General features: G+C 62.4%; 1 protein-coding gene across 4 annotated transcripts; it reads left to right on the top strand.

Moving 5' to 3' along the window:
• The first annotated feature begins 70 nt into the window (after positions 1–70).
• On the top strand, positions 71–8,689 carry ARHGAP9 (Rho GTPase activating protein 9). 4 transcript variants are annotated; one of them, XM_087771224.1, is made up of 18 exons: positions 71–202; positions 1,533–1,883; positions 2,411–2,610; positions 3,576–3,788; positions 4,290–4,367; positions 4,562–4,672; positions 4,736–4,797; positions 5,426–5,513; positions 5,679–5,774; positions 6,143–6,241; positions 6,340–6,463; positions 6,546–6,659; positions 7,201–7,299; positions 7,382–7,459; positions 7,584–7,637; positions 7,729–7,863; positions 7,957–8,062; positions 8,385–8,689. In XM_087771224.1, exons 2-18 carry the CDS (start codon positions 1,583–1,585, stop codon positions 8,563–8,565), a joined length of 2,139 nt encoding a protein of 712 aa, XP_087627350.1. In that variant the 5' UTR covers positions 71–202; positions 1,533–1,582; the 3' UTR covers positions 8,566–8,689. The 4 variants fall into 4 exon arrangements, with proteins under 4 accessions (XP_087627350.1, XP_087627347.1, XP_087627349.1 ...); XM_087771221.1 differs by having other exon boundaries at positions 4,562–4,797; XM_087771223.1 differs by lacking the exon at positions 71–202 and adding an exon at positions 502–685 and having other exon boundaries at positions 4,562–4,797.
• Positions 8,690–19,798: the final 11,109 nt, after the last annotated feature.

Below are 19,798 nucleotides of genomic sequence, written 5' to 3'. Positions count from 1 at the left end.
CGTCCGAGTGCCCGCTCCCTCCTTCCCACCGGGGCGCTCTCCCGTCCCGCCCCGGGAGCCGGGAGGGCCCCACCGCTCCCCGTCCCGCCCCGCAGCGGGGCGAGGACCCGGGCGTCCCGTCCCGTCCTGTCACATGGCCCGGGGAGGTGTCCCCGCTGCCGCCGCTACGGGCGGGCCCGACCCGCCACCCCGGCAGGAGCAGGTGGGTGGGGGACCGCGGGGGTCCCGCCGGGGGGGTCGCTGGCCTGGCCCGGGGGTCGGTGCAGGCGCAGCCCGGCGAGCTGCGAGCGGCCCCCCCGGCTCTCCCCGGGTTCCGCTGGGGCAGAAAGAGAGGAGGGAAGCGGGGGCGGGTGTCGGGATCGGGGCGGGACAGAGCCGGGCTGGGGTCCCCCCCCGGGGCAAAGCTGATTTGCCCCCCCCACCCCGGGGCACTGCAATTACCCCAGTGGCCCTGCCTCGCCCCCCCCCCCCCCCCCGACCCCCGCCGGCAGCGCAGCGTGGGCAGAGCCGACCGGCGCTTAAGGCCGAGCGGGGCCGCAGGCTCTGATTCCCGCACCCCGCGGGGGCTCGGCTGGCTGCGGGCGGGCGGGACGCCAGGGTCCTGCGCCTGCACTCCATGGCAGCCCCCAACCACCTCTCTGTCCTGGCCTCGGTTCCTGCTCACCACAGTGGTGCCCCACAGGCAGTGAGTGCATCTTCAGCTGGGGACAGGCTTGGGGGCTGCAGGGCCATGGACTTGGGGGGGGGGGAGGGCTGCAGCTCTGGAAGCCGAGGGCTGTGGGGCTGGGGACTGGGGAATATGGGGTAGGAGGCTGGGGGGGCCTTAGGACAGGGACCAAGGGGTTGGGAGCCACAGGGCTATAGGACTGTGGGATGGGACCGGGGGCTGGGGGAGCTGCAGGGCCATGGGATGAGGACCAGGGGACCGGAGGCCATGGGGACAGGGAGCTGATGCCCCTCAGCAGCACCCCCCAGCCCCATGCCGTGTGGTGCGAGGAAGCCGCAGCCTCGCTGCTTCCTGCTGCAGCAGCTGCTGGGTTTCCTGCAGGTCCCTGAGCCCTGGCTGCCCCAGCACCCCCAGTCCCTCTGGTCCCCCCAGTCCCCCATAGCCCGGGGCCAGGCATTGGCTCCCCTGGCACCAGGAAATGAGGCAGCACATGGTTCCTCCACTGCTTGTGGACAGGATTGCCGTAGGGCATTGCCGTGGTTGGGGCCACAGCCACGTGGCACATTCTGTCTGGGGGGCACAGCCTGGGATATGGGCACAGCCTGGCCAGGGGGCATTGCCATGGCGCACAGCCTGGCTGAGGGGGCACATCCTGGCCATGGCACACGTGGTTGTAAGGTACAGCCTGGCCATGGGACACAGCCTGGCCATGGGGCACAACATTGTCCGGTGAGTCCTGGCGCTGCAGGCAGGGTCTCTGCTGCTACCCGTGGCACTGCTAAGCCCCTTCCACCACAGCCCGGGGCCAGGCCAGCCATGGGGCACAGGGCACGTCCACCCTGACCCCCAGCCCTGTGCCCTGCAGATGCTGAGGGCCAGGCTGTAGTGTGCCCAGGCACCCTGAGCGGGGCGAGGATGCTGGCAGGGCGGTGGCGGCTGGAGGGGCGGCGGTGGCAGCGCGCTGAACCAGCTGTGATGCTCCGCGCCCTCTACAACTACACATACCGTGCTGAGGACGGGCGGCATGTGGCCATGGCTGCTGGTGAGCAGTTCCTGCTGCTCCACAAAGCCAATGAGGACTGGTGGCAGGTGAGACGGGCCAGCGAGCCCCGCTGGGCTCGACCCTTCTTCGTCCCTGCTACCTACGTGGCCGAGCTGGACCCTGGTGACACTGGGAGACGGAGCACACTGCCCTCCAGCCAGCCTGCGGGCACCGGTGAGCAGGGCAGGGGGGCACAGAGCTGGGGCCACGGGGCAGGGAGACACAGGATGGCAGGACACTGGGAGAATGGGGTACTGAGGTGGGGGTAAGGGGTTGGGGGCATTAGGGGCATAGGATGAGGGGACATTGGGAGTAAAGGGCTGGGGGACACACCACTGGGAGTCCCGGGCTGGGGGTCTGGGTGCACAAGGCTGGGGGAAGATGGGGGCTGCAGGCCTGGGGGCACTAAGGGTGCAGGGTAAGGGGGTACTGGGGGGACAGGGCTGGAGGACCCACTGAGGGCACATGGCTGGGAGACACCCGTGAGGGATGATGGAGGCCAAAGGGCTGGGAGTGCAGGAGACCGAAGGGGTACAGGTCTGCAGGCACTTGGAGACACCAGGGACGTGGGGCTGGGGGTACCAGGGGCAGGGGAACACGGGGGAAAACAGGGTTGGGACCCAGGGGTGGGGGTCTCTGCCCCCCACCTGCAACCTGGAGGATCATTTTGGGTTGGTGGGTACCCTCCTCTCTTCCCCCAGGCCTGTCACTGCAGTACTGCTCACTGGAGGACCTGTGTGGACCCCCTCCAGCCCCCCCCCGGGAGGCCAGGCTGACCCCCACCCGGCCCGTGGGCCGCTGCATCAGCACCAGCCAGCTGGCAGAGGGGGCCCTGCCCGCCCCCGCCCCAGCCCTGTCGCGGTGCCAGTCCCAGCAGGAGCTGCTGGCCCAGGGCACTGGGGTGAGTGGGGGCCAGGTGCCCCCCCCAGGTGCCCCCCCCCGTGCCCCCCGCCCTGTTCCCCTCTGAGCTCCTGCAGCCTCACCGGCGCTCGCTATCCCCACACACCCCCCAGCCTTTGCACCCTCCTTCCCTCAACCCGCACCCCGCATCTCCAACCTGTGTCCCCTCCCTGCACTCCTACACCCCCAACCTCCCCCACCTCCCCCCGCACCCCCAACCTCGCCCCTGCACCTCCTGCACCCCCGACCTTGCCCCCCTGCATCTCCTGCACCCCCCAACCTCGCCCACCTCCGCCCCTTCACCTCGCACCCCTGCACCCCCCAACCTCGCCCCCCTCATCACCCACCTACACCCCCAAATTTGCCCCTCTGCATCGCCCACCTGCCCCCCAGCCTGCCCCCCGCATCGCCCCTGCACCCCCAGCCTCTCCCCCCTGCTCCACTCCCTGCGCACCCCCACCCCCCGCACCCCAGCACCCTCCAGCCCCGCCCTCGCTGCCGCCGCTTCCTCGTCGCCGTGGGGCAGCGGAGGAAGCGCGGGGGGGGGGGGGCGGGGGGGCCGGGCCGCCCGCAGCGGGGGCCGGGGGCGCCGAGGGGGCCCGGTGCTGCGCGGCCGCGGGCCGCAGGTGGGAGCGGGGCGCCGGGCCCGGGCCGGGGCGGGGGGGAGCACCGGAGGGGCGGCGGCTGCCGGAGGGGTCGGGGCGGAGGGGGGGCGGCAAACGGCTCCGGGAAAGGGATTGCAAAACCCTGACCCGGGGTGGGCGGGGGGTGGGGGAATGCGGGGGGCTGGGGGCAGGGTGGGGGGGCTGGGGCACTGGGGGGGCTGTAGGGGAAGGGGGCACTGCTGGGGCTGGGCAGGGGATGAGACTGGGGGCAGGGCATGGGAGGCACAGCGGGGGGCTGGGGGGATGCTATGGGCATTGTCCATGTGCCCCCCCCGCCCCAGTTCAGGATCTGTCCCCCCAGGTGCCCCCCCTGGGAGCCGCCATGATCTACTGCAACCTTGAGGAGCTGCAGCGGGCAGGGGGGCAGGCTGAGCCCCCCGTGCCGGCCGGGCCCCCCCTCCAGGTTTTGGGGGCCTGGGAGCGTCACCTGGACCCCAGCACCGGTCGCTGCTTCTTCTACAACCCCCAGACGCGCACAACCTCCTGGAAACCCCCCCGGCGGCACCGGGAGTCGGTGGGCACGGAGGGCAGCAGGGAGGAGTCCCGGGGCCCTGCCAGCCTCCCCGCCCGCTGGGTCTACGCACCCCCATCCCTCCCTGCCCCCCCGTGTCCCCCCACTTCCCCACCAGCATCCATCCCACTGTCCCCCATACTCCCCATGCCCCCCCATGTCCCCCCACCGATGCCCATGCATCGTGCCCTCATGTGTCCCAATGTCCACTGTGTCCTCCTCATGCCCCCCTCTTTTGCCCCCCACAGTGGCCCCTGGGACTCCTCGATTCTCCCAAATTATCCCCCCAATGTCTTCCCTCCCACCCCCTCCGTGTGGTCCCACCACTGCCCCCTCTGACTCCCCCAGTGCCCTCCAGGGCCCCCTCCACTGCCCCCCCTTGTCCCTGGCACAGCCTCGCTGGGCTGCTGGCAATTAGTGCCAGCGCTAATTGCTGTGGGGGTCCCAGCCCTGGGAGTCCTGGCCCTGCTGTCCCCTGCGGCTGATGTCCCGTGTCCTCTGCAGGGCCTGACCCCCCCCGCCGAGCCCCCCAGGACCACGGCACACTGGAGCTCCAGGGATGCCGGGGTCCCCGACAGCACCGTGAGCTGGGGGATGGGGCAGGGGCGCAGGGAGGGGGCAGGGTGGGAGGGGGCTGGAGAGGAGGGGGGATGGGGGGCACTGGGTGGCACAGGAGGGGGTCAAGGCATGGATGGATAACGGGGGGCACTGGGAAGGGTATGGGGGGCACCAGGGAGGGCCCGGGTTGTGCTCCCCACACTGTCCCCCCACTGCAGGTGAGCCACGGCCGGACCCTTGCCCACCACAGCCTGGAGGACGGGGCAGCCGCCCCCCAGCTCTCCCTGGCCCCGGCCGAGCCCCCGCCCTGCGCCCCCGCCCTGCCCACCGTGAGTTACCCCGGGGCGGGGGGCGCCGGCGGGCCGGGGGCAGCACTGACCCTGTCCTTGCAGGAGGTGCAGAAGGCCGGGCAGCTCAACAGGACCAAAATCGCTGAGGGGGGAAGGAAACTCAGGTGGGGGCCGGGCTGGGAGGGGGCTGTGCCAGACTGGGGTCCCGGGGCGGGGGTCTGGGTGCAGGGGGGTGTCCGGATGCAGGGGGCTGTGCCAGGCTGGGGTCCCGGGGTGGGGGTCTGGGTGCAGGGGGGTGTCCGGATGCAGGGGGCTGTGCCAGGCTGGAGTCCTGGGGGGGGGTGTGTCTGGGTGCAGGGAGCTGTGCCTGGCCTGGGGAGGTTCATATTGAAGCAGGGGGTCTCTGCCAGTCTGGGGGTCCATGCCACGTTTGGGGGGGGGTCCCCCCACTTGAGCAGAGGGTTTCTGCCAAACTGAGGGGGCCATGCCAGCCTGGGGGGGGGGGGTTATGCCGGGGGGGCTGTGCTAGCTGGGGATGGGCATTCCAGCCTGGGGGGGCCATGCCAGCCTGGCCCACAGCTCTTCACAGCTGAGGGGCTCCAGACAAGCAATGTCCCTGGCACACAAAGGTGCTTTCGGCTGTGCCAGGCTTGGGGGTGGATCTGGGGTGCTGCCAGTGCCCAAATGGTGCCCAGGGCCTGTGTGGGGCTCTGCTGGGGTAGGGGGCACCCAAGCCTGCCCCCAGCCCTGGCTGGGGGGGAGTTGGGGGTGCCCCTCACTTGCTGCCCCCAGGAAGAGCTGGGGGGTCTCCTGGGTGGTGCTGGCCGGGAACAGCCTCATCTTCTACAAGGAGCCCAAGGGGCCGGCACCTACTGTCTGGGTGAGTGGGGGGCACGGGAGTGGGCTGGGACGGGGGGGAGTGCCGGAGCATCGGGAGGTACAGGGGGACAGTGGGGACAGCAGGGGGAGAGGGCTGTGAAGGAATACAGGGTGCTGGGGAGGCACAAGGGGGACGGAGCACCCATCACACCCAGTGCCCCTCCAGTGCCCTGCCAGCAGCCGCCCTGAGAGCAGCGTGGACTTGCGGGGGGCTGCCCTGGACTGGGCCCGTGACCTCTCCAGCAAGAAGAACGTCATCCACGTGAGTGGGGTGGGGTGGGACCCCAGGCTGGGGATGGGGGGATGCCTAAAGTGCACAGCCCAGGGGACACGGGGCTCTCCATAACAGTCTAGGCATCACAGGGATCCCCCTAAATACAGCCCATGGAGAAGGGGACCCCACAGCCCAGCATTTACAGGAACCCCCAAAGTGGGACAAAGGGGTGCCACTCGTATACTCCCCTGGGCTGGCGGGGGGGGGCATAGGGACCCTCCTTGGGTGAGGGGCATCCCCCGAGTCCCCCACTGGGGAGGGAGCAGGGCACCCCTGGAGTGCCTGGGTCCCCCTGGCCCCTGTAGACGTCCCTGGGGGTCTCTGCCTCCCCCCATCCTGCTGCCTTCTCCCACCAGCTCCGCACTGTGACGGGTAATGAGTTCCTGCTGCAGTCGGACCAAGAGGCCACCATCCAGGAGTGGGCCCGGGCCATCCGGGGGGTCATCCGCCGGCTGGTGAGTGCCTGGAGGGCAGGCAGGGATTGCCCCATGGCTGCCCCCAGCCCTGTCAGCATCCCCAACTGTCCCTGTCCACCACATCGCCCCCCCCCCAGGACCTGGAGAACCCCGTGGATGCGCCTGTGGGGTGGCTGCGCCCGAGGGACATTGGGGACCTGGTGGAGCTCAGCGGGGATGAGGACGAGGCACCGCGCATCACTGAGGGGGCCGGGGCTGCAGGTAGGGTTGGGGGGCTGAGGAGGGGAGCAGGCCTCCGGGCTGGCGTGACTGTGACCGCACCCCGGGCGTGCTGTGCCCCCAGGTGCCCCCCACACCCCCGACACCTCAGAGAAGAAGCGGGTGAAGAGCAAGCTGAGGCGCTTCATTGTCAAGCGGCCCCCACTGCAGAGCCTGCAGGAGAAGGGGCTCATTCGAGGTGGGGCTCCCCAGCTGCAGTGCCTGCCCCCAAGTCCCACCATGCCCTCAGGGCCCCCCAAACCCTCCCACATCCTCTCTCTGCCCCCGAAGTCGGAGAGGAAGAGGGTGCCTGAGCGCTCTATGGAGCCTTGACTGCCTGTCCCCAGAGGGTCCCAGTGCACCCGCCTGCCCCAGTGTTCCTGCCCTGAGTCCCTGTGCCCTGTTGGTCCCAGTGTCCCTCCCAAGTCCCAGCATCCCCTCCGGTCCCTGTCCCCCTCCTGATCTCAGTGTCTGTCCTCCCCCCATCCCTCCAGTCCCAGAATGCCCTCCCCCCCACAGTCCCTCTGCACCCACCAGTCCCAGCGTCTCCCTCCAGTCCAGCATCCCTTCCTGGTCCCAGTGTTCTCTCCCAGTCCTGGTGTTCCTCCCTGCCCTGGCCACCACCCTCCCGGTCCCCAGCATTCCTTCCTGGTGCCTGTACCCTGCCCCAGTCCCATTTGCCTTCCACCGAGTCCCAGTGCTCCCCCATCCCAGTTTGCCTCAGCGCTGCCCTCTCCCAGACCAGGTGTTTGGGTGCCGTCTGGACGCTCTGTGCCAGCGGGAGAACGCCACTGTGCCCCGCTTCGTCCGGCTCTGTGTGGAGGCCGTTGAGGAGAGAGGTAGGGTTGTCCCAGCCGGCATGCCCCCTTCCAGCTGGCACGGACTTCCCCCACCATGTCTCACCCCCCTCATTGTCCCCAGGCCTTGATGTTGACGGGATCTACCGCGTCAATGGGAACCTGTCCATGATCCAGAAGCTGCGTTTTGCTGTGGACCGGGGTGAGGGGACTGGGGAGGCACAGGATGGGGGTGCTGGGGAGGGGACAGGGGAACTGTTGGAGCACATGCCCAGGGATAGGGGAAGGTGGCTTCTCCCCCCACGAACTCTCCTTCGTACCCACAGAGCGAGCCGTGACCTCGGATGGGCGCTATGTCTTCCCTGAGCAGCTGTGTCAAGGTCAGCTGGGGTCGCCGGGCAGGGGGTGGCCCTGGCAGTGCTGGGGCCTTGGGGGACCCAGGCGCAAGCTGACCTCCCCCGTTCCTCCCAGAGGAGCGGCTCAGCCTGGCAGACCCTGAGTGGAGCGATGTCCACGTGGTGACTGGTGCCCTCAAGCTCTTCTTCCGGGAGCTGCCCGAGCCCCTGGTGCCCTACGGGCTCTTTGACCCCTTCATCGAAGCTATCAGTAAGTGCCCCCCTGCAGTGCTCCCCGTGGGCGGCCCCAGGCTATGGGTGCTAGGGGGTGCCACCATGTCTGACCGTTGTGGCTCCCTCCCAGAGCTGCCAGACCCCCAGGAGCAGGTGGAGCGGGTGGCTGAGCTGGTGCAGAGCCTGCCCCCCGCCAACTATGCCACCCTGCGCTACCTCCTGGCTCACCTCTGCCGGTAAGGGGAGGGCCACTCCTGGGCTGGGGGTGGCTGTGGGGCGGGCTTAGAGCTGCCCCGCAAGTGGATGGGCTGTGGGGTGGTATGGGGTAGCTGGGGGGTATCGGGTGGCCCTGGTATGCCAGGGGAGCGGGGGGCAGGATTAGGGCTTGCCAGACTGATGAAGCCCTGGCACATGGAGCCCCTAGGGAGATGGAGGGAGGACCGGGGCTGGATGGGGTGCACGGGACCACCCCAACCCTGTACAAACCCAGGGTGATGCAGGGAGGACCGGGGCTGGATGGGGTGTGTGGGACCACCCCCCAACCATGCGCATCCCCAGGGTGATGGAGCAGGCAGATGTCAACCGCATGACACGCCAGAACATCGGCATCGTGTTCGGGCCAACGCTGCTGCGGCCGGAGAGGGAGCCAGGCAGCCTGGCGGCAGGCATGGCCCAGCAGAACCAGGCCGTGGAGCTGCTGCTGGCACACTTTGACCGCATCTTCCCTGCGCCCCCCTGAGCCTGCCCCCCCCCCCCCCAACACAGGCATGGGTGCTCTGGTTGTTGATGCCCCTTTCTGCCCCCCCAGCCCTCCCTGCCCTATGTACCTTCAACTCTGCAGTAAACAGGCACCTTCTCTGGGACCGCCAGCACCTCCTGCTCTGACCAGGGTTGGGGGGGTCTGCGGCACCGAGAGCCACCCACCTCCCACTGGCTCCCCTGAGAACGCCGTCATCCAGGCATATGGCAGCCCCCAAATGCCCTTCCCTCTGCCCCTTGCCATGCCCCATACACCTCCCTGAGGTCATTACAACACTGATTTATTTCCACCATCCATCAAATACATATCCATTGCCATCCACCCCCCCCCTCCAGGAAAGGCCCCTGGCTCTGCTGGCACAGCCAGTGCCAGGACAGGATCTGGCCATACCAGGGCTGGGGGTCTCTCTGGGGTGTGCTCCGGGGTGCTTGCACCCTGCTGCAGCTGCCACCAGCCCCTGCGGACCCCAGGATGGCCAGTACCACCAGGACTCCTGCGTGCAGGACACACCGGTCAGTCAATATGGGAGCTGTCACAGCACCCTGTCAGGGTCATCATCCCCCTGAGCCTCCCAGTTGCCCCCAGCCCCTCCCAGGGCCTCAGCACCCTCCCTGTGCCCCCCAGTTCCCATCCCAGTGTGTCCCCAGTACCCAGTGCTAGCATCCACTGCTGCATTCTCCCAGTGCCCTCCCAGCTCCCCAGTGCCCCCAAACGCCTGCTCACCAGTTGCACCAGTCACTCCCAGTTCCCAGGCAGCAGCGTCCACTGGATTTGTTCTTGGCCCAGGGCTGGCAGGAGATGGAGGGCAGGCAGGGGCCCAAGAGCTCCAGGCAAGAAGGGGCAGAAGGGGGGACACAGGAGACTCGGGAGGCACAGGGCCCTAGGCAGCACAGCTGGATCCCAGGGAGACATCGGCCCTGCTTTGGGCAGGGACCGATACAGAGGCTCGCTGGGGTGTGGGAGGGACCCATTGATGCCGGGGGGGTCCGCTGGCACAGCAGAGCGGCTCTGGCTCCGAGCGGTGGCTGGTGCCTGTCCCACACAGCCTTAGCACACCCCAGGCATCCTGGTGCCAAGGTCCCATCCTGGGCTGGGTGGGGGTCCCAGAGGGTGGAGGGTGACCCAGGAGACGCCAGCAGGTGCGCGGGTGGCTGGTGTAGGAGCTGGAGCGGGAGAAGCATTTCTGGCAGCCAGCACAGCAGCACAGCTTGCCTGGGGGAGAGAGGTTCAGAGGCACGGGGCTGGGGGCTGGGGACTGGCCCAGGGGCAGCAAAGGGTGTGGGGGATAGGGCTTTTTAGGGAATGGGGGGCCTCATGCTATGAGGCTCAGGCAGGCTCAGACTGATGGAAGGGATGATCCAGAGGTGATGGATGTGCAGTACGGGGTGGGGCGACGTGGGGTCACCACTGTGGATGTGCAGATGGTGCCAGGACTTGAAGGTTTCTCCCACACCAGGCTGAGGGGAAGCATCGCCCCTCCCCCGCTCCCCACCTGCAATGAGGCAGGGGCTCAGGGCCCCCCTGACCCCCCCACAGCTTCTCTAGCCCTGCACCCCGCCATACCTAGCTGAGCAGGGGGCTCCAGGATGCCCCTTCCTCATAGACCTGGGGTGCTGAGAGCAGGGGTCCGCCTGGGGCAATTCGGCGTGCTGGGAGGACCATGGCCTGGCTTGGCCCATTCTCAATGGCATCATCAAGAGCCAGAGCTGGAGCAGGAGAAGGAACCAGGTGGTCAAAGGCTGTGATGGTGGAGATGGACAGACAGCCCGAATCCCCAGCACCTAAACCCCGGGCACCCCCTGGTACCTCCTTCCCCCTGCTGCCCTCACCCTCATCCCAGGGAGGAGCACCCCTGGATCCCCCCAGGTGACGGAGGGCACAGGTAGAGATCAGCTCCTGTATCCAGCCCTCACCTGCCCCAGGCTCCCCATCTGCAGGCCAGAAAACACCCGAGGGCAGCGGCGCCCACCCTGCAGTGCCCCCTCAGCCCCACAGGCAAAGGGCACCCCGGCAACTTAGACCTTGGGTGGGGATAGCCTGGGACACTGGGTATGGCGAAGGGGTGTGCAAGAGGGTGGGAGCCCCCGCTGCATTCATAAGACCCTCTCCCCCTCGGGGTCGCTCAAGGACACATGCAGACGTGCCCTAGTGCCCTGCTCACACACCTCTGGTGCGGCACCTGCTCCTCAGTGTAAGCACAGACCCAGGTGTGCCCACAGACATGCACTCCCGTGCTGCTTGGTGCAGGCACACGTGTGCCTGCGTGCCCCCCACTCCTGCTGCCTCATCTGCACACTTGCCTGCATGTCCTTGCACGCACACCCTCGCACAAGCATCTGCTTTCCCCACAGGCTGCAAAGTGTGAGTTCCCTCCCGGGAGACCAGCTGCTCTCCTCCACACCAGGCAGCCGCAGAGACTGGTATCGGAGAGGAGTCCGATCCCCTCTGCAGTTGGGGTGCGCTGGCGGGGGAGTGACGCTGCCCCACAGGTCTTCCCCCTGCATAACCATCCTGTGCATGCTGTGTCCTAGCATCATGTGGACTCCATCCCATGCAGCGTGGGGGTCCCAGGGATCCCCCGCTGTGCAACTCCTGGATAAGCTGTGCCCCCCCCCCCCAAACTCTGCCTCCCACCGCCCTCCTTTTGCCGAGGGCAAAGCCCCCTGCCATAGCCCCCACCCCAGTAAGGATTTAAGAAGAGGGACAGAGTGGTACCTGCGGTACTGGCACCAAGCACAGCCCTGTGGGCTCCTGCACCCAGACCAGACCTGCCGGCAGCGGGAGCGAAGCCTGCGGTGCCCCCACCCCTGGCTCCTCAGTCCCCTCCGAGCTGCTTGGGGGCCCCAGATGGGAGGGGGCCACAGCTCCCTCTACCCAACCCGGCTGGAGGGGATCCGTAGGACACCCAGATACAAGCCAGATGCCTGGAATCTGAGGATATATGGGTGGGAGAGGGGATGCACCCTCAGCCTGTGCCTCAGTTTCCTCAGGTGAACAGGACTGGGGGCTCAAGACGCCCCTGAGCGGCAGGGACCCCCTGAGAGTGGGTTGCTGCAGGCAGGCATGGTGCCAGGCACACCCCAGCCCGCCAGTCCCCTGGGATGTGGGTATTGTGGGTTAACCCCGCAGGCAGCTAAGTGCCACACAGCCGCTTGCTGACAACCCCCACCCAGTGGGATGGGGGGGAGAATTGTGAGGGTAAAAGTGCAGAGACTCATGGTCTGAGATAAAGACAGGTTAATAAGAAGAAGGGGGGAAAGAGAGAGAGAAAGAAAGAGAAAGAAAGAAAAGCCAAGAAAAACAAGTGATGCAAAAAAAGAAACAACTGCTCACCACCAGCCAGCCGATGCCCAGTCAGTCACTGAGCAATGGCAGCCCAGCAAACGTCTCCCTCCCAAATTTTTATTGCTCAGCATGAAGTCATATGGTGTGGGATATCCCTTTGGTCAGCGGGGGTCAGCTGTCCCAGCTGTGTGCCCTCCTAACTCCTTGTGCACCCCCAGCCTGCTCGCTGGCGAAGCAGGGTGAGAAGCAGAAAAGGCCTTGAGGCCGTGCAAGCACTGCTCGTCAATAACTGACACATCTCTGTGTGATCAACACTGTTTCATCACAAATCCGAAACATAGTCCCATACAAGATAGTATGAAGAAATGATCTCTATCCCAGCAAAACCAGTACAGTGGGGCATTGCCCCATGCTCACGCCGCACTGGCGCCAGGGCTGCGCCGGCACTTGGCTGGCCCCTCAGCCATGGCTGCCACGGGAGCAAGTCCCACTGGTGTGGGGGCCATGGCGGGGGCAGGCGAGGTGCAGAGGGGCAGGTGAAGGAAAGCTCATGGTGCTATTGCCTATGTGAGGTCTGGAGGGGCCACCAGAAGCACATGCTGGGGTGAGGGGACTGTGTCCCTGCTCAGACCCTTCCCCTGCACCTACGTCCAACACCCCTGGGACCCTCCTCCTGAACCCCCAAACACCTCCCCACAGCCCCTGGCTCTGACCCCCAGGAGTGGCACTGCTGGACCCTGCTGTGGCAAGGCAATCGCCGGTCCAGGCTCCCCGTCTGCAGGTGACAAAATGCCCACCACCCGCGGCCCCTGCCTGCCTGGGCTCTCCTGCCCCGTGCCTGCTGCAGCGAGGCAGGGCTCACGATCAGACATGGCGGAGGGGTCTTTACCCCAGACAACCCAGACCTCTATCTTCAGCCCAGGCTATTTCACCTCCCGCTGAGACGTTGAGGACCACAATGGTTCTTCTTCCTCCCCTGGGCCCGTGAGCCACAGCCCAGTGCCTGATCCTGCACCCCTGCCGCAAAAGCTGCCATGTTCTTCAGTCGCTGCGGCAGGAGCTGCTCAGAGCACAGCACCTCTGCGTCGCAGGGGCAATGCAGCACCACAGCTACACAGGCCCTGGTTACCACTCCACAGAACAAGTAAAAAGCATCAACTGGAGTACATAATCAGGGGTCACATCGACCACCATGATTTAGTTAACTGCTGTCCTGGTTTCAGGTGGGATAGAGTTCATTTTCTTCTTAGTAGCTGGTGTAGTGCTGTGTTTTGGATTTAGGATGAGAATAACGTTGATAACACGCTGATGTTTTGGTTCTTGCTGAGCAGAGTTTACACTGGTCAAGGACTTTCCAGCTTCCCGTGCTCTGCCAGGTGCACGAGAAGCTGGGAGGGGGCACAGCCAGGACAGCTGGCCCAGCCTGGCCCAAGGGCCATTCCGTACCGTATGAGATCACGCTCAGTATATAAGCTGGGGGAAGAAGAAGGAAGGAGGGGACGTTCGGAGTGATGGCGTTTGTCTTCCCAAGTCACCGTTACATGTGATGGAGCCCTGCTTTCCTGGGGGTGGCTGAACTGGGGATGGCCTGCCCATGGGGAGCAGTGAATGAATTCCTTGCTTTGCTTTGCTTGTGCGCGCGGCTTTTGCTGTACCTATTACACTGTCTTTATCTCAACCCACGAGTTTTCTCACTTTTACTCTTCCAATTCTCTTCCCCATCCCACCGGGGGGGAGCGAGCGAGCGGCTGCGTGGTGCTTAGTTGCCAGCTGGGGTTCAACCACAACAACCGCACGGGTCAGGACAGTTTCCCGGAGCTCCATAAAAGCAGCCACTCTTCTGTACACGTTCCCGCAGTCTTCTCAAGCAGCGCTGTGCAAGTTCATGTCTCCTGCTCTGGGAACAGAGGGACTCCCCAAAGCAAGGGCGCTGTTAAACCGCACCCACTCCCCACACCAGTATGAACAGGACTGGTAATTTATTTAGTGCAGTTGTCTCCAGAGTGGAAGAAAATATTAAAACTTCTGTTTAATTTTTACCTAAAAAAGAGAAGAAAGAAATTAAGCTGTACTTACATTTATTATACAGCTGACCACTGACACCCTCACACAGTCTGCGTGTCAGACAGTCCCGTGTTGTGCGCGGTACAGGCGGGGTGTCCTGGAGGAAGAGTGGGTGCTCACAACGTGGAGAGGTTCGCAGCACCACCCTCGCTTGCTGACTCGATTCTGGCACATTGCAGTTTACCTGTGGCCAGTTAAGTGGATTTATGGATGATATCATTTAGTTTTACCTAAGCTAACCTTCACAAAAAGGACAAGTGGCTTAAAAAGATTCTGGCAAAGAAACCGCATGAAGGTGATGCTGATAATGTGAGCACAAGAGAACAGCAGAGCTGACACTTCTCCTCCTCTTCCTCGTATGAACTCTTCGCCAGCTGTATTACAAGGGAAAAACAATGACGACCTAGTCAAACCTGGCAAGAAATCAGCCAAACAAAATTTAGAGCTATCAAGAAGACTATGTGAAATATGGATTTACATTTGCTATCATTAGCAGTGAACCTCACCCTAAGTGTGTACTGTGCCTTGAGATGTGAGCTATTGGTAGTAGGAAGACATCACGGCTAGCAAGGTATTTAAAAAATGAAGCATCCAGAACATAACAACAAGCCTGCAATTGTTAGCCCTGAAAACAGCTGCGTGATATGACTAACCAGTTTAGACATACACATACCCAGCTGGGACCAGCACATCTGGACCACTGTGGAGTCAATTGATCGGGTTTTCTTCAGAGGACCTGGCCGGCCGTCAGTGAACTGCCTGTAAGACAGCTGGAGAGAGACAGGGGTTTTGTCCCCTGGGCAGGTATACTGTCAACTTAGTGTTGTACTACAGAACTGGAGAACAACCACCTCTGTGTGGTCTGCACCCACCACAGAGGCATTAATTTCTGCCACGGAATCTGCTGTAATCTGTGCAGAAAGACTTGTGCAACAGCCCAGCCTTGAGGAGTACCACGAGACATCAGCATGTACTGCCCGTTCCGATAGTTTCGATAGCCAGCTTTTTAATCCCCAATAGCAGTTTAGAGGCAGGAAGAAGAGAAATCGAGCAAGCCCCAGACTCGTCCCAGCCCTGCTGGTGATGATTTCGGCTCTCCTTTGCCACCTCTGCCTACAGCATGCCAACAGCAGACCAGAAAAATCACTAGCTCCTTTACAGGACAGGAAAAAAATAACTTCCTATATCATTTACGCCAAATAACTTCACTTGTTTTCTTGCAGACTGTAGACCAAAACAAGACTCCACTCCAGCCATTTCCAGGAAACAAACAACGTAATCTGAGTAACTTTCAATCTAAGTCTACCTGACACTTCTGAAATACAGTAGAACCACCTGGTCTGATTGTGATTAGTAGCTCAGATGTCAATACAGGTGACTGTGAGATGACAGATGGTGGTGGTGTGCCAGCTGAGGCTGACGGTGGTATCTATTTCAAGGGAAAGAATTGAGCATACCCGCGTTGCTCTCTTTTCAGCCTGACAGCTTTCACCACGGAGGCATCCCAGTCCTGTGGGAAACAGACAGCACTCGTTAGCTCAGTGTAAATACCATACAGCCTCCAGCCAGGAATGTCATAGAATCATAGGATGGTTTGGGTTGGAAGGGACCTTTAAAAGCCACCTAGTCCAACCGGCCCCTGCAATGAGCAGAGACATCTTCAACTAGATCAGGTTGCTCAGAGCCTTGTCCTTCATTAAGTTTTAGCCAATAGCACACCAGAAAAATGGCCTGATCTTGTAGCTGACCCTGATCTGAGCAGGAGGATGGACCAGAGACCTCCTGAGGTACCTCCAGCTCAAACTGATCCTATGAGAGATGACACCTAGCCTAGTGAGACAGACACGGAGCTGCTACCGTAACAGGAAGACACAAGTCCTTCCAAGTGACGTGCGGAAACAGACTCCACAACCCGTTAGGTTGTAAAGTAGGTGTGTTTATTCAGCGCTGGGCAGCACGGGGGGTCATCCCGCCAAAGTCGTGCGCGCCCACGTGGTGGCTTGTCCTGGATTTATACGACTAAGTGTTACATATACACAAGGTTTCCCAGTACGCCTAGACATACGCATGACCTGTCCCCGCCTCGTATTAAAATTAGCCCCCAGAGGTCATTTCCATAAACCCCTCCCAACCGCGCTTGCGCGGTCACAGGGGGTCATGGGGATGAAGGCTGAGGACTCTTCTTCGTCACCGCTAGTAACCCCTTGTTCTTGCGCAGACTCAGTTGCTCCTTGACTCTGGTCCAAACTGCAGGGTCGGTTTCAGCTGGTTTTTGGGACAAGTTTCTGTTCTTATCAGGAACTGTCCTTCGCTGAGAGACTGCAAGACTCCTTACTTCAGTAGTTTTTTGTAGAATAGTTACAACTTTTACAGTTACACTCTAAAGCCCCCCGCTGCATCCTCGGGGAACTGGAAGTAAGTTGTGTTATCGTTGGCCCACGGGGCTAAAAAAGACGCTTGGGTTCTTGTTTGTCCGGCCGGTGCAATACCAGGCCCCGGAGTTGTTTCTCCATTCGCAGGTTTGCTTGTAACTGTGGTCCCTAGGTGGTTGGAGAATGGACGTTTCGTTTTTATTTACCCAGTACCCTCTGAACCCTCGCCTGCGTCCGGCGTTATCAAGCCACGCCTATATGGAGCTACCCCTATTTGCATTGGCCAACTTGTTCCTAAGTGTCCATTGGCACTGGCTTTCTCCCACGTAGACCCCTCCCTTTTGAGCATGATTTAAACAATATTGCCCCACGGCGGGACATTGAACCGGCCACGTTCCACTATCGCCCCAAGTGTCATTCGTCGTCTCGCTATAATGACTCACAATTTGGGCTGGGGTGAGGGGTGTGGACGTCCACGGCCGACTTGACAGCCCCAGAGGTCCCCCGCAAACCCAGCAATGACTTAAATTCAAAGCTCGGCTTACGGCTTTGGCTAATAATACCAATTCATTGTCCTTAAAGGGATCAAACAGGTCGGGGGAGGGTGAAGGAATTAGCCCCCCGCCACTTTTATAGGTGCATTCCCAAACTAGTATAACCACAAATAACATGCGCATCCTGATCAAGCGGCAATCGGCGTTTGTCTAGCTTTCTTCGGGTGGTGTGTGTCCGGATCGGCTGCTCCCTCCTGAAAAACAAAAGTAGAAGCAAACTCACTTCTCGGATCGGAAGGAAGGAACAGTCCATTTAGCGTGAACGTTGTGGATCTTTCGGCAAGCATCTCTTGCCCTCCACGTGTATTTATTCACCGAGGCGTCTAATGTTAATGGCACTGCTCCCACAGTGGGGAGTTCAACTAAGATGGGTCATCCGGGGAAACGGGATGGGTTGTTGGAGCGTCCAGGGCCAGGTGAGGTGGGCACGATCGTCGGGGCTTGTGGGCAAAACGCCGGCATCTTTGGGCATCCGTTTGTTCCCCGATGGCTATTGACGCTGGTCACTGCATCTCCCACCCGCTCAGCCCACCCTGGTTTGTGTGCTTTCAGGAAGCGCTTCAGCAAGCCGTTTGTTCTCTCCACGATCCCATTTGTTTGCGGGTCGTATGGGGTGTGGAATACCCATGAAACCCCCTCCCGAGCCGCCCATTCCTGGACCGTCTTGGCTGTGAAGCGCGTCCCACTGTCGGACTGAATCGACTGCGGTTTAGGGAAGGTCCCAAACCATTCTTTCAGGGCATTCTCCCCTGTTGCCTTAGCGCAGGCTGTAGCCTGTGCTAGGCCAGATACCAGTTCGACCCCCACTAATACATAGCACTTCCCTTCTGATTTGCGGAACGGGCCGTTGCCATCCACCTGCCAGGCCTCCCACAAACCCTTTCGCTCTCTCAAATGTAGGGGGTCGTCTTCCAGGGGTTGCCTGTCTAAGCGGCCGCGGCATTGTTCACAAGAAGATAGACACGTTTTACGCTGCTCTCTAGTGACCGGCCACCCTCGAGCTTGCGCTTCTTGAAATAGATCCCTGATCCCTGAACGTTTCCGCTTTCTATGTAACCATTCTAATAAATGTCCCCAGTCTTCCCTTATGTGGGTGTTCTGTAAGCGAGCTAAACGAGCTAATTCGCCTACCTCAGCGTTCCATCGGCTCGTTGGAGCGTCGCTTTTATGGTGGGAGGCTACCCACCCTACCGCAAATTCCCTATGTCTAGCAATTGCAAGAATGTCTTGCCGTTTTTCCTTTTGCCGTATCGGTACCCCGTTGACCTCCCATTCCTTCTGTTCCCAGAAAGGTAACCGCTCCGTGCAACCTTTGAATACCGCGTAGGAGTCAGTATAGATGTGCACGGGGGAAGGAGCTTGGGCCTCATGTTGAAATACGCCCCCCACCGCAGTTAGTTCCCCCACTTGCGCGCTACCCTCCCCTTCGGTGATAATCTGTTCCCTGGTCCCTCCTTGGAGGGCCACCGCTCGATATTTCCAGACTTTCCCCTCCCGTTTTGACGAGGCGTCTGTGAACCAGACATTGTGCATCTGTTCGGAAAACGGGGGAGCTCTCTGTATTACCGGGGAAAGTTGAGGGGCCTCCTTGTTCAAGTCTACCTCATCTTGTACGGTTAGCACCTCGATAGCTCCTTCGGGCACGGGAAAGATTTCGCCATGGTGTTCCATCTGCGCATACCGCTTTCGCACAGAGGCTCTCTGAGCCGCCCCGTCGGGGGCGGGATACCCGCTGGGACTGTTTTAATTACTTGAAATGGGCCCTGAAGAATTCTAGCTGGTTGATTGACACTTCGTTCAGCTTCTCTCAAAGCTAGGCTGACTACGAAGAAGCCCTTCTCCCAGGTTGCCTATCTTTTCTCAGCAGCTGTAAAATGGCGCGAGTGGAACCCGATGGCCGAATGGGCCCCTCTGGTCCCTTTTGCCCCAAATGAATCGAGAGCCTGGTCTGGGCAAACCCCCATTCGATTTGAAGTGGCTCCGTCGGGTGGATGGGCCCCAGGGCTTGGTATGCACTTGCCTCGAACACCAACAGTCGTAGCGCCTCATCGTGGACCGGGGTCCACTCCCATTGGGCCCTTTTCCGTAGTAAATCATGTAGGGGTCTCGCGATCACTGAGAAGTCAGGGATATGTTTCCTGCAAAACACAGCCCTTCTGACGTGCTGTGCACCCAGGTCCCACGCCTCGTTCAGCAGCGGGCCCCCATTTGCCCCTCGCCGTCCTTGTGTCCCCTGGGTGCTGACGGAAGCCCTTCTTGTTGCCTTGGAGATCCCAGGCCAGGTTGAGTTCCGGCTGGGCTTTGGCTTTCCTAACCACATCCCTGGCTGCTCGGGCAACGCCTCTCTCCTCCTCCCAGGTTCCTGTCCCTGCCCCAGGCTCTGCCTCCTTCCTTGCCGCCTCTGGCTTTGGCCAGGAGCTCCTCTTCACCACAGTGCCCTCTGCATCAGCACGGCCAGCCCTCAGCCAAAGGGGCCCCTTCCCGCAGGGACTGGGGGACGCTCAGCTCCTTCCTGCTACAGGAGCCGACCCTTGCAGCGCCCGCGCTCAGCACCACCCACGCGGGCTGCTCTGGGGAAGAAGAAACCCGCGGTGCTTTACGGGAGTGTGTTAGGGCACCCAGAGCCGTCATCCCAGGGGCACTGCCTGGGCAGGAGGCTGGCAGCCATCGAGGTCTGCCGGGCGCCCGCGCTCCCCTCCCAGGGCACGAGCTGCCCCAGCACGGGGTAAACACTCAGCAAAGCTGCTCATAAGCAGTTGGTCGAGAAGGATCAGAGTGCAGGTGAAGGCGAAACCTCACATGACCCTGAAAAAAGGGATGAAAGAAGGTTTTCCCGAGGGCAGAAATGAGCCGGCCTCCCCCCAGGCCCCATCTCGCCCCCAGGCGCACTCCGCCCTTGGGGTGCGCGTCCTGGGCTTGCAGCTGCGGTGGGTTTGC

Source organism: Nipponia nippon, unplaced genomic scaffold (genome assembly GCF_047370975.1).
Source record: "Nipponia nippon isolate SJK-2023a ecotype South Korea unplaced genomic scaffold, ASM4737097v1 scaffold_35, whole genome shotgun sequence".
Taxonomy (NCBI): Eukaryota; Metazoa; Chordata; class Aves; order Pelecaniformes; family Threskiornithidae; genus Nipponia; species Nipponia nippon.
This window is presented reverse-complemented; position numbering and strand designations above follow the sequence as displayed.